Source organism: Myotis lucifugus, unplaced genomic scaffold (genome assembly GCF_000147115.1).
Source record: "Myotis lucifugus unplaced genomic scaffold, Myoluc2.0 scaffold_46, whole genome shotgun sequence".
Lineage (NCBI taxonomy): Eukaryota > Metazoa > Chordata > Mammalia > Chiroptera > Vespertilionidae > Myotis > Myotis lucifugus.
The window spans coordinates 3,192,013-3,206,626 of NW_005871094.1; the positions used below are offsets into that span (position 1 = coordinate 3,192,013).

The following is a 14,614-nucleotide window of genomic DNA, read 5'->3' on the forward strand; positions in this document are numbered from 1 at the left end:
GCCCGTATATCGCCTGCTTTTTATTTACTTTTAAAAATATAATGGACACTCTTGAAACCACCACCATCACCATCATCCCACCCCCAACCCGAGGGTAGGACATTAGCAATATTTACACATCGTCTCTGCACACCCCTCCTGTCCCATCCAATGGTCTATTTCCTCTTCCTTTTCCCATTGGTTTTATACCTAAACTATATTTAGTTCATTAAGGTCTCTCCTATTCCTACATGGAAATACATTTCATTCATTTTCGATACATATAACATGCAGTTGTGTAAGTACACCATAATTTATGCTTTCTGTTATCCACATCTGGCCTGCTTCAATATTTTGCTGCTCTAAGCAATGCTGCAATGAGTATTGTTAATTCTTACACAAGCCTCCAGCTACACGCATGCTACCCTTTCCTACGTAAGAACGAAAATACTAGGTCATAGGGAATTTGGATGTTCAACTTTACACGATAGTATAAAATTGTTTTCCAAAGTGGTTGAACCAATTTCATACTCATAAGCAACCTAAACAAGAGATCCTTTTGCTCTACATGCTCCCCAACCCGTGGCGTTTTTTACCTTTCTTAAATTTTGTCCCCTCATTGCTCATTTTCGCACAAAAGTGCTAGAGGGCGTGGCACTATGCTCAAAGCGTGCCATCAAAGGTGAAGAAAGGTTTATCCTACAAAATATGTCTTCAAGGAAGCATCCCTTCCATTCTCCCCACCTCTCGGCCTCATCACAAGCGTAATGTGTTCTAGCCGCTGTGACATCCTGACATCCTGGAACTAGGTGCACAGGGGCAGTCCATTCACTCTCCACCCTGCCCTGAGAATCCTCAGGGGGCAGGCAGATACTTACTGAGAGGAGACTGGCTGCTCCCTGGTCACCCAGAGGACATCAGCCTCTGGTGGGAAGAGGAGGCTCAAGCCTCATTAAACTCACAGGTCCCCAGTGACCCCCTGCGGCTCCGGCTGGAGCATGTGCTTTAGCGAAGGCGCGCCACCTGCGTGGAGCCCGAGCCGTGCACTAGACCTGTTCCTGAACTTGGTCGCAAATCAAAAGTTGTTCTTTTTTCATGAAAGCACATTTAAAATACACCAGAGAAGCTTGCTATTTAAAGGAAGCTTAGTAGGAATTCTTTTGTGAAATAGTCACTAATTTTCCAGAGGGCCGTATCAGGATTTTCAGATACTGAATTTATACGAAATAGGGTGCAAGTTTAAGTAAATTTGAAAAGGAGTCAGTTAAAATGGAACTTCTTATCTGGTTCCTGCATTAAAAATAAGCCTCCGTTAATTAGAACTTAACTTTTCAGGTTGAAAATGCTCTTGGCAAGCTTTGACTTGCAGCCTTAATCCTTTGTAAATAAAACATCTTTCACATTTTGTGATGATCAGTCCTTCATTATTTAGTAAACTGCTTATCTGGTACTGTTTCATGCCATCGGGCACGTGCTCATCAATGAATCTATTAACCAAATTTTCCCCTTTACTTAGCAAAGGATACTGTCCAGAATTAGTTTAGTGAGAGCCTGGTATGCCGACAAATCAGCCATTTTAGAAATTTGGTTGAAGGAAAAATCCACCTTCTGAGGAGAAAAAGAAACAATATGTCATACTTCATTTTTCATTCAGCTTAACCACAGTAAGTAAATGCACAATAAGAATGTGTTTCTGGATCTAGGATTAGAATTCTTCATTGAAAACATGTTTATCCCTATTTCATCACTGTCTGTCCCCTTTAGAAACCCTTTGATGACCCCGTCCTGTGGGCAGAGCAGAACCCCACGACCCAAACACTCAGTTCCTGCAGCTACTCTCTCCCTTTCAGCATTTGTTTTAAACTTTCCCGACCTTCTTCCAGGATTTACCTCAGTTTCACTTTGACCACATTTCTTTCTGATTCTCTAATGCCCAGCAAACTGATATCTTGTTTCTCTTTTCTTTGCCTTTTCTATTTTTATCTCAGTATATTCTCCACGTCATCCCTTAATGCCAGAAAAATCTTCCTAATTCATCCCTCAGGTCATATCTCTTCAACGTAACACCCTTCTCAAAGTGGACTATTTTAGGAAAGCATTTTCAGCAATAGCAGTTGTTCCTACTCAAAAATATGAGATTACAGAAATACGACATTAAGTAACTTCATTTAATTGTTCACCTACTGACAAAGAATAAATAAAAATGACTTTAAAAAATGAAAAAAATCCTAACTTTGTTGAAACACTCGTTGATAATTTTCATATTATAACCATTTTATGGAAAACTATGAAGCAATTATATATTGAGCACTATTTTTATCTTCTTGTACCCTTTAAAACAGTGACCCCACCCCCCAAAAATATACTATGATCATTTATTCAATGCATTAAATACTAAGTACTGTAAATGCTAAAAACTTTAAATATTGAATTCCTGAAAAAAAAAACTGGCAACAACTCAAGTGGCAAGGGTAGAAAACTGATTAAGTTGATAGTAAAATGCATGTGTATGAACCATGTGAAGAATAGAAATGTGCAAACTAAACTGTTAAGTAAAAGAAATCAGCCCAGCAGGTGTGGCTCAGTGGTTGAGCATTGACCTATGAACCAGGAGGTCACAGTTCGATTCCCTTTCTGGGCACTTGCCTGGGATATGGGCTCCATCTCCAGTTGGGGGCATGCAGGAGGAAGGGGATCAATGATTCTCACTCATCATTGATGTTTCTCTCCCTCTCCTTCTCCCTTCCTCTATGAAATCAATAAAAATATATTTATTAAAAAATCAGAACACAAAACTTCAAGCATATACAAACTGAAACTATGTAAATGTATATAAGGACTGAAGAAGTCAGTTTGGGACGATGTTAATGGAGTTTCATTGATTTCATATTTGTGCAAACGCTGGCAGAATTCTTTGGGTCTAAGTTAATTTCTACCGTATAATAATGATAAACTAGAAATAAACTTATAATTGTCTGAGCTAACTTCAAATTGGCACTTTTTCATCAATACCTTTCATTTCTTGTGCCATATATGTCTCCTCGTGACATCTACCCAACCACACCTGTCAGGGCTGTGGGTGGAGACTAAGCCCGCCGTGCACCTATAAAACCAGGATTGTTGAGAGACCTTAAAAGGCTGGGCTTGCTCTGACTCCCGCTGGGAGTTCCGCTGGCTCCCAGAGCTTTGTGGAAATACCCATCAAGTCAAATGCACCTTCGTCACCTACTAAGAGCAAAACATTCCAGGAAACACAGAGGGAAGGGCAGCCTCCTCCCCTCCGTGGTGGTACAGGCTCGGAGATAACAAGGAGGAGGCAGAGCTGCCCAAGAGGGTGGGACACTGCACACAGGCCTGGTTTTCTGGGAAGATACGGGCTCTGGGTCTCAGCCATCAGGGCCAATCCCAGCCCTGCCACCTCCCAGGGAAGACTATCAGTCACTCAACCTTTCTGGACTTCAGTGTCCTCGTCTGTGAAATGGGCCCATCCCAGCTGCCTCACAGCTTGTTGGGGGGATTAAATAAGATAATGCGCGGAAAACACCAGTCACCCCCTCCCAAGGGCACACGGAGTTCTCACAGCCCCTCGCCGGGCAGCCTGATGCATTTGCTGTTATTCTCCAGGGACGATAAAGATTGGGTATCTGCCATAATGGGGGTACATGCCATTACACATTTGTCCAAACCCCCAGTATGCACAGCAGCAAGAGGCAACCCTAACGTCAACTATGGACGTGGGGTGACCTTGATGTGTCAATGTGGGCTCATCAACTGTAACAAATGGACCACTTCTGTGGAGGACCTGGGTCATGGGGAGGCTGTGCCCGGGGGGAGGCAGGAGGAACATGGGAAATCTTTATACCTGCTTGAACCTAAAACTGCTCTAAATAACAACAACAAAAGTGGGGTCTCTGATTTGTTTTTGTTCATTTGTGGAGTCTGAGAGAGGGTGAGGTAAGGGTGTGAATGGGAGAAACTCCGAGGAAGTTCTTCCCAGGGCTGAGGCCACGCTGTTGCCCTGACTGACTTCCTCGGGGCTTAGGGCTGCACGGACAAGCCAGGGAGGACCAAGGAAACAGCTCTGTCAGTACAGCTCCCAATAACCTGCAGACGTGGCCCCGCACCCAACACAGGCAGGCACCCCGTGTGGCCTATTTGGACAGAGCAATGTCACCCTGGCATCACTGTAATTTCAAAGGGGGAAAACCCCACTATTGATAAAGATGGCGTGATGTGAAACCACAGGAGGAAAATAAGAAGGGTAGGAAGGACGTCAGATCTTGATCTCAGATTTGTGCAAACGCTGGCAGAATACTTTGGGTCTAAGTTCATTTGGTTTGTAAATAAAATAAAACAGTAGCTAATAAAAGGCAGTAGTTGATGTCCATTCCTAAAAAATAACTTTAAAATTAAATATTTGGGTCCAAAAGAGGAACACTGGTCTCCAGCTCAGAGGCACTGGTTCCCAAATTTGTCAGCACATTCGAGCCCCAAAGTCCCGTCATTACCTTGGGCCACTTGGATCAGAATCTCTGGCAGCAGGACCCATACACTGAGGTTTAAAAACTCCCAGGTGACTGCGGTGTGCAGAAAGGTTCAGGAACCAGTACTCCCCGGCCTCTCTGCCTAATGTGGCCCATGGACCGGCAGCAATAACATCACCTGGAAGGTGTTGGAAATCACCCTCCCAGGTGTCCCACCCCCCCCACCCGCCTCCCCGCCCACAGGACCTCCAGGGAAGAATCTCATTTCCACAGGAACCAGGTGAGCTGTGGGCACACTGAAGGTGGAGACCCAGGGCCCGACAGCCGAGCAGGCTGCTCTAGCAACCACTGCTCACAGAGCGTTAATCTGCCCCAGACGTGCAAAGGCAGCTGCAGAGGTGAGGATCCGGGCCTGAAACCACCACTTCCTTATAGAACTACTGGCTGGATCCATAAGGAGGGCGAAATCTGAGCCCCCAGGACATTTTTTCAGATTTTTCACAGTAAAGTTATTCTGCTGTCATAAAAGCATACAATCACCCCCTTTAAATGAGGGAGCGAGAACAGAAGGAAGCTAGCTCTTTGACGTGAACACTAGGTTTCAGCACAACTTCCTATAAACATGCTGCATTGACAAACCATCTCCCTTTTCCAAAATAAATGATGCATAAAGCCTCTCCCTCTTATTTCACTTCCAATCCTTGCACTATTTACCCTCCCTCTTATCCTCGGAATGTCCTATTTTAGTGACATTTTCTTATTAGTGTATTTTGCAAACAAGTTAACATACGGAATTGGTGTATGAGTCAAGCCTACCTTGAGATTTTTGGGTGGCTTGAAATTGAAGAATGAGGTCAGTTTATTTTGAGAAGCATTAAGTTCTAGAAGATATGGCATAAAACTCACACAAGACAAATCTGGGGAGAAAAAGAAATACACAATAAGGTAAGCCAATAAGACAAAAATTGGACAAAGTCGTTAAAAACAACATATGTTACATAAGAACATTTTTTAATTATACCAGATACAAGCACATCCAGCTGAGTGAAATGAATAGGATGTGTGAAACACACACACACACACACACACACACACACAGAACACTCTCCCTGAGCCAGTCACTGAACCTTCTCCCAGGGCCCCCCACGCCCTCTCCAACTTGTCCCAGGATAGCCACCTAACAATGAACAGGCCTCCTCGGGGTCCCGGCTCACTCTAACAGTCACATCTTCAGAAACTGCCAGCCAGGGAGGAGAGGACAAGAAGTTAAAGCCCAGATAATCCTCTTGATAATTGGCCCCTAAGTAACTGAATTAGTGCCACTGAATTCTGTCTTGAAGCAGCAGCAGCAGCTACCACTTAGATGGCGATGAAGAGGTGGCAGGTACATTTCCTAGAAAGACTGAAAATGCCACAATGAGAGAACTTTCTATGCTACAAATTTTGTTTTATTTGGACTCAATCCTAAATCTAATTAATTATTTGAAGCCATTTAAATGATTGCTATTATTTTACTTTGACTCTGGATTGGCTCAAATGTATGTGAGTTCTGCATTTTATCCCAAGCAAATATTCAGAGCCTTGAGTACTAAGGACTGTAGTGCTGATATTCGTCCTAATGAAGTTACATGTAAAACATAAGAAATGAAGTATTGTGTTGCGTACTGCGGCCGCTTCACAACAGACATGGTTCTGGACAGGAGGAGAAATAAGAAACCAGCTCAGGCCCAGCCAGCATGGCTCAGTGGTTGAGCACCGACTTATAAACCAGGAGGTCATGGTTCGATTCCCGGTCAGGGCACATGCCCAGGTTTCAGGCTCGATGCCCAGTAGGGGGTGTGCAGGAGGCAGCTGATCAATGATTCTCTCCATCATTGATGCCTCTATCTCTCTCTCCCTCTCTAAAATCAATACAAATGTTTTTTAAAGAAAGAAACCAGCTCCAGAAGAACCCCAAGATAAGGACTTGCTGCCCTGTCTCTGCCAGTAACTTGTTTTTCCACCTGAAAATGGTAGTGATAGCGTCTCCTCTCTTCTCATTCTAGATCACAGGGCCAGTCACAGCCACTGAGGCCAGAAGCACTCCACCAACTGCTACTTCGTTTCTCTGGCCAAAACCACCCCCTTCCTCTAGCCTGTTGTTCTGGGAGGGGCACCCACCGGAACATCAACCCTCCGGTGGGAATTAATGAGCGCATCAAGGAAGGCCGTCTGTGAGAGACGCCTAAGGGGAAACTGCCATTGCTTTACAAGCTTGGCCTGCTTGGCCCTTCTGAGCTCAGCTCTGTGTCCCTCAGCAGTGGTCTCAACTCTTCATTTCCACCAGCCCCCCACCCCCTGCAGCTGACCTTTCTGTGGCCGGTAAGGGCTGTGCCACTGAGTTCTGTCTTGAAGCAGCAGCAGCTGCCACTTAGATGGCGATGAAGAGGTGGCAGGTACATTTCATACTGTGCAGACCAGAAGAACAATGCTTTCCAGTCACTGACAGAAAGTTCATGGTCTGGGTTGCTGGGTTTCTAACGTCTTCAAGCCGGTTAATCCCTTACTCGGTGTAGTGACCTCCACGACCACCAGATGGCAGGAGCACCTCGAGTCTACATCCCTGGTTCTCAAAGTGTGGTCCTGACCAGCTTCACTAGGGAACTAACTAGAAATGCAAATTCTCAGTTCCCACCCCGGATCTGAACCTGAAGCTCTGAGGGTGGGGCACAGCCACCTGTGTTTGATCAGCCTCACCTCCACGTCCCAACTCCACGCCCCAGGTGATTCAGATGCAGACTGAGATTGGTCTGCTCCAATTCATCAGTAACACTGTCCTCACAAAAAGAAAAATCGACTGTACTTTACACATAGTAGGTTCTCAAACACAGGATGAGCTAATAAAACAGGCCTTAAAGATGAAAGGAGACTGACCCCAGAGGAAAGCTTCATTGGCAAGTGTGGGCTCCTTGCAAGCGATGCCACGCCTCCTCCCCCTCCCCCAGCTCTAGCACCTGGAAGCCGCCACCGCTCTGCAATTCCTTACCCAGGAAACGAAACCAACCTGTGTGGGGTGTGGGGTGAGCACCTGCCAGTAACACTAAAAAAGTCTTTCTGATGCTATGGTATCTGAGATTTGCTTTGAAATAATCCTGGGAGCAGGGCAGGGAGGCATAGACGAAGCAAGATAGGCCACGGGCCCAGCCGATGTGGCTCAGTGGTTGAGTATCGGCCCATGAATCAGGAGATCACGGTTCAATTCCCTGTCAGGGCACCAGTTGTGGGGGGCATGCAGGAGGCAGCCAGTCAATGTTTCTCTCTCATCAGTGTTTCTATCTCTCTTTTCCTTTGCCTTCCTCTCTCTAAAATCAATATATATATATTAAAGTACCATATACTTTAAAAAATAAAAGATAGGCCATGGCTGGAAATTGTTGAACCTGATTATTCATGACAATGGTCCCTCTACTTGTTCACGTTTGTACTTTTTCATAATAAAGTTTTATAAAACTGGGGGCAGGGGGGTGTCTTTCAAAACAGTAGCATTTTAAGAAAAAATATGCTAGAATATTTCTTAGCCATTGAAATAAAAGTGGATTTTAATTATTGCAGTCATATAAGGTTAAAAAAACACACACACAACTTAAAATGAGCCAGAAAAAACCTAATCAGCAACATTTAATTGTGACAGAAAGACAAACTAAAGAGAGTAGAAAGATTATCAGTGAAGAAAGCAGGGCAGAAATGAGGATTTGCTTCCTTCCTTAGAAGTCTGAGGAAAAGAAATTGTAACTTCAAATAAGACCAGACGATTAGAAACAAGGATCAAACTTTCAAGGAAATGTAACTAATTTCATGAAATGTGAACAAGGTGTCACAACAAATAGGTCATATAGACCTTCTAATGTCAAAGTTGAGAGTTTAAGAATCAACTAAATATAGAGACAGCAAAAATAGAGGAAAAAATTAATTTGAGAATCTCTGTGCTCAAATAAGAACAGAGGTAGATGGCCAGTACTAAACTGTTGTTGCTGCAAGCGCAAAATAAAGGAAAGAATCCATTAAAGGAAAAAAATAAAAGCGAATTCATCTACACTGAATAAACTAAAAGAGGGAAGGAAAAGGGAATCGCGGGAAATTCAGGAAGTATTAAAGAATCATACCTCTCTTAAAAGGAAAAAGCAAACCTTCCATCTGAGACCCTCACCCACAGCATATTACCGCAGTCATCGGCCATTGGTGCCTTTTTACATGGAGAGCCTTGGGTTGATGTGTAAATTGATCCACAGTAGCATTTGTATCAAGTTTTGCAGTATTAAACTATATCACCTACTGCAAAGCTGAACTTCTGAAATGATTGCGTGACCCTAGAATGACAATGACATACCTCCAATTTTATTTACTGAGAGATCCAGCTTCTGTAGGTGGACATATCCGCAGAGGATGCTAATGTCAATCAAGTCAGAACCCTGAGAAAATAAAAGGTAAAGGACTTTAATGTTGCTTTCATAGTTAGTACGCAGCCTTCTCGCAATGTCTAGAAATAGCAGTTGTCGAAAGAAATCCGGAGTTCCTTTCATAAAAGAGTAGAAGTGAGAGGGGAAAAATCTGAAGCCTACTGCCAATAGGATCCCAAGACAGACTACAAGCCCCATTGAAAAACGCATTCCTCTGGAGAAAATAATAGCGTAGAAAATTAGTGTTGTTAGCAAGAACAAATACAACACGAAAAGGCAAATTAAGGCAGTGCCACGAAGACCTTTTGAGCAGTTTTATAGTAAGAAACATGTGCGAATAATAAAGCCACAGCCTTGATCTGGCTGAAGAAAAAGCCGATGCCTGGAATTTAAATGGCACATTAAAGAGAGTTCACACCTAATCAGGAGATCATTAACCACAACACGCCCACATTCTCACAGGGTTCCTTTTCTACTCTCCCACAACAACCTCTTCTGATCAGACAAACCTGTGGGTTCCGCAGGGCAGAGTGCTCCCAATTTAGAGATGAGGAATGTGAGGTACAGAGAGGAGTGTAAATAGCCTCAAATCGCATAGCATGTTGGTAGGAGAGAAGCAGATCTAAGTCTCCCGAATCCTTCACTAACATTCCCTCCATGACATCCCGCTTCTAGTGAACTGACAGGGGCTGGAGGGGTGTTCGGCCCCTTGGAACAGAGACTCATGTCGCTGGTTTGTGTTGTGACATCGGAGTCAGAAAAAGCCGATCACTGACGAATCATCATACACAAGTTCTCAACTACAATAATAATTGTGTTCAATAGAGGCCACTAGAACGGTAATCAATAACTATCTACTGAAACCCTGTGTAGAAGGCATTGTGCTTGCCATGATGAGAAATACAACAATGAAACAGAGCCATATTGTGTCCTTAAGAAAAGTATGACTCTGGTAGAAGAGAACCTACATACACAAGTAATAACAGAAAGTAAAAAATAATGTGTGACATACCTACTGGTAAGATATTTGGGGGAGGGGGCAGGAATCACTAAACCAGGCAACCCTAAGACAATGTATTCAGTAAAGACAGGTTATGAAGGCAAAGTAATTCAACACATAATATCTCACATGTAAGGAGGTCAGTGGCAAAGCAAGTTAAGCTTCAGTCCATCTGGCTGAAATAAGATTTAAAGAATTGCTTTTTTTGGTAGATCGATTTAAGGCATAGCGCTGCGTACCTAAGTGGAATATTGATCGCAAGGGACTTGTGTGGGATGTATTGGCTGCTGGAATCATCCACCATTCCGGTGCCTACACAGTGCAATTCACACAGGGTGCTCCCTGTATGTGGTTGCCCGGCCGGCTGAGTCATCCATAAAATGGTATAAAGTGAAAACAGGAAAAGATGAGAGCTGTAATATGCTGTTCTCATAGGACATGCCATGGAGCCAGCGTGGGTGAAAAGAGCTTAACATTTCTCGGATAGTTTACTACAGGGGTCCTCAAACTTTTTAAACAGGGGGCCAGTTCACTGTCCCTCAGACCGTTGGAGGGCCGGACTATAGTTTAAAAAAAAACTATGAACAAATCCCTATACACACTGCACATATCTTATTTTGAAGTAAAAAAACAAAATGGGAACAAATACAATATTTGTATTTGCATGTGGCCCGAGGGCCGTAGTTTGAGGACCCCTGGTTTACTAGTTCAAACCCAAGACAGAACAGCATTATGATGAATTTATACACTTGGGCCAAATTTTGGTGCCATAGCAAAATTTCAGTGTGTGTTTTAAACTACGTATCTGCATCTACTCAAGGAATACTAATGCTTTACAACACAAGGAAGCACAAAGATGTACTGTTTGCCTACGACTAGAAAAACAAGGGAAAGAAGCTGGAGTCCTCCACGGATTCTGCTTGTCTGAGAAAACCCAGCCCAGATTCTGTGCTGCACTGTGACTAGCATCGAAATCTTGAAAATTGACGAATAACAATACACTTGTTCATCAATAATAGGTATCTTTAGGAAAGTGAGAGACTGCTCACAGCTACTTATTTCTTGACATACTAGGGGGGAAAGTCAATACCAAAACCCTTTGTTCCCATGGATTCAGATATAAATTATAGTCCTGATCAGAGAGAAAATTCTTAAAGAGTTTTTGATTAGTTTTATAGAATCAAATTCAACCTTCTGGAAAGAAGGCATTGATTGCTATAAAATAGACTACTTAAGATGAAAGACATAGGCTCCGAAGGGAATGAAACAAAGGAATTTGAGAAGCTGATTGTGGAACTGGCCAGGATTCTTTGATGTCTAACATTTACATAAATAACTTTTATCACCAATCTCCACCAAATGCCACTGAGACCGAGACGTGGGGCCACCACAAAAGCTATGGGTATCGGGAAAAAAATGGAAACAGTCCAACCCAGTGGTTCTCAACCTTCCTAATGCCACGACCCTTTAATACAGTTCCTCATGTTGTGGTGACCCCCAACCATAACATTATTTTTGTTGCTACTTCATAACTGTAATTTTGCTACTGTTATGAATCATAATGTAAATATCTGATATGCAGGATGTATTTTCATTGTTACAAATTGAACATAATTAAAGCATAGTGATTAATCACAAAAACAATATGTAATTATATGTGTGTTTTCCGATGGTCTTAGGCGACCCCTGTGAAAGGGTCATTTCAACCCCCAAAGGGGTCTCAACCCATGTCAAGATGCAGCCAGGCAATGGCGATGTTGTCACACTCACCGATAAAGTTAGGTTGAGGAAGACCTGCTCAGTCCCGGAACCGGAGCGCCCCAACTGGTAGAGTCCCTCAGCCACCGCCTCCTCTCTCAGGACCCCATCAAACTCACCCTGCAAAAAAAAAAAAAATCGGGAGAGGTGGACAAAGAGGACTTCCATTACAAAGACACAAGCCATCCGTCTAATCTGGCACTTATTCAGTATGTGACATATCCAGGAGCTGAGCACTCCAAGATTTACCAGTCCCCCCCAAAATTCTGTGTGGAAGACACAGATTACAGTTGTTTACACCAATATCTATCAAGTAATTGTTTTCATGGCTGCTTAATTTTCAGGTGGTCACTGGCATTAGGTATGCCAAGTGGAATGAGCACCATAGGCACACCAACATTAATGGTGACAGTTACACTGATGGAGCACCGTGCCAAGAGCTCTGGATGGATCAACTCATTTAATCCTCCTGCACCCCCAGGTAGGTACTCTTAGCTCCATTTCACAGATGAAGAAGGCTTACGGAGGTTAATTTGCCCGAAACTGCATAGCTAGTTTGTGACGGAGCCAAAACACAAACCCACATCTTTCCAACCCCCGGGCCATTCTCACTGGTACACCTGACTGCCTGCCCACCCCCTGAAGGCCGGTTACATCAAATTAAGGCCATGACTTTGCTAAATCTGGTATTCTTGCTGGAGAAAACAGGTCTTCTGTCAGCTTCCTATTGGCTAATTTTGCTGGATTCATACAGTTTGCCAGATTTATTAAAAGGGTAGTAATCATTTCCATAAAGGGGTCTGTAGACATCCAGGGGCCAGTGGTGGCCCAACGTGCCCTTTCCTCAGTAGTGACAGAAAGAAGAGATGACAGGTGGTCAGTGCTGCCTTCAACTCTGTAATGACCTGCACATTATCACTAGCATCAGCATGAGGACACATCATACAGTAATCACATCAGTCAGACCCAAATAACTAAGCATAACTGGCATACAGACTGTGACAGCAAATGTCTTTCCAGGTTTTCCACGTTAATTCAGGTACTGAGGACTATAAGTACGTAGGCTGGTGCTATTGTAAGGATTTTCTTTCCCCCAGATTTGCACTAACCCAGGGAAGCAAGTATCGCTCACACGGAGATAGCCCACAGGCTCCGGGGCTGGGCAGGCTTGGTTAAACCCAGGATCTGCCATTGTGGATATACAGTGGGGCCTTGACTTACGAGTTTAATTCGTTCCGTGACGGAGCTCATAACTCAAATTACTCGTATGTCAAATCTTTTTTTAATATATTTTATTGATTTTTTACAGAGAGGAAGGGAGAGGGATAGAGAGTTACAAACATCGATGAGAGAGAAACATCTGTCAGCTGCCTCCTGCACACCTCCTACTGGGGATGTGCCCGCAACCAAGGTACATGCCCTTGACCGGAATCGAACCTGGGACCTTTCAGTCCGCAGGCCAACGCTCTATCCACTGAGCCAAACCGGTTAGGGCAGCCGTGGGCAAACTACGGCCCGCGGCCCGTTTGAAATGAATAAAACTAAAAAAAAAAGACCATACCCTCTTATGTAATGATGTTTACTTTGAATTTATATTAGTTCACACAAACACTCCATCCATGCTTTTGTTCCGGCCCTCCGGTCCAGTTTAAGAACCCATTGTGGCCCTCGAGTCAAAAAGTTTGCCCACCCCTGGGTTAGGGTGTCATATATCAAATCTTAAAGTGAATGAGTGAGACACGTGATGCTGGGCTGATGTTGTGGCGTTCACTGTGACGTTCACTGCGCCAACTAGCGGGGTATCAGAAGCTGGCTCGTAACCCAAATTTTAGCTCACAACTCAAAGCAAAAAATCGGCCGAGATGGCTCATATCTCAAAAAACTCGTTAGTCGGGACACTCGTAAGTCAAGGCCCCACTGTATGACTTTAGGCAGATAAAGTTTTCTCTCAGCCTCACATTCTTCATCTATAAAAAAGAAACATTATTACCTTCTCTTAATGTTTTGGGGAGAATGAAAAAAATAGTCTACCTAAATCTCTTAACACAATGGCTAGAATATAGCAAGTGTTTCCAATAAATGACAGTTGTTACTACTAATCGATGCAGTCAGAAATCCCACATTGGCATGTTTCCTTCATCCATGCCAATCAGCCTGTGCACAGAATGGGGAAAGGCATTTACTTTTCCAAATAAAGTTCCAATTTCTTATAAAAGGCCTGGGAAGGGATTAAGGTGGGCATGTTACCTTCCTTCCAAAACTTTCCACCTAAACCTCTGAAGTTTACCTGACCCAGCCCCTCCACTTCCTGGCTAAGAGAAGATGTTGTACCTCTTACTTACGGCAGGTGAATGTCTGTAGCCACTGATATGGAGACCTGCCATACTCTCAGCATTGTCCCAGGACCCCCAGGCAAGACTCCCCAGCAACGCCCTCACACCTCCTTTGAGGTTCCTGCCATTGGTCAGGAGCACGCCTTTGCCTTCTGGTCTTTGGTCATTTTCAGTCCTTTTATGTCCTGTCTCTATCTTGGGTGGCATCAGAGTCCCCAAGGATGGCCATTCAACACGCCTTGGACTCTGAGCACATGCACACACACACATTTCTTTGCTTTCTCAACTTCAGACACCTTAAAATTGATCTCCTCCCAACTTCAGGCACTCACTCCCAGGGCCATGCCCTGGCCTGGTCACCAGCCTAAACTGCTCCACCCTAGACACCTCAAACCCAGCATTCCATTACTCCTTGATCCTACAGGTGCCTACCTTCAACCTTTCCAACACCCACTGGACTTGTTCTTGGTTCACAACACGATCTCCAGTCCGTTCGTCCTTCCCTTCTCAGGGTCTACCTGCCCCCTCCCGACTGTGCTTCTTCCCCTACTGGGTATCCCATGAGCAGTTTCAATGTCTCTACTCTCAACTCTCTGACTCCTGGCCCCCTGCTTGCAATGGCCA

At 44.0% G+C, this 14,614-nt stretch overlaps 1 protein-coding gene across 1 annotated transcript in view; it reads right to left on the reverse strand.

The window, feature by feature from the left end:
- The window catches only part of LRGUK (leucine rich repeats and guanylate kinase domain containing), a 105,978-nt gene that overhangs the window by 86,431 nt on the left and 4,933 nt on the right, over positions 1-14,614 (reverse strand). The window contains exons 2-5 of the mRNA XM_023753544.1: positions 11,670-11,777; positions 8,830-8,911; positions 5,280-5,380; positions 1,506-1,587 (exon numbers count right to left, since the gene is read on the reverse strand). Of these exons, the coding sequence (XP_023609312.1) occupies positions 1,506-1,587; positions 5,280-5,380; positions 8,830-8,911; positions 11,670-11,777 (373 nt within the window). The remainder of the gene's footprint in view (positions 1-1,505; positions 1,588-5,279; positions 5,381-8,829; positions 8,912-11,669; positions 11,778-14,614) is intronic.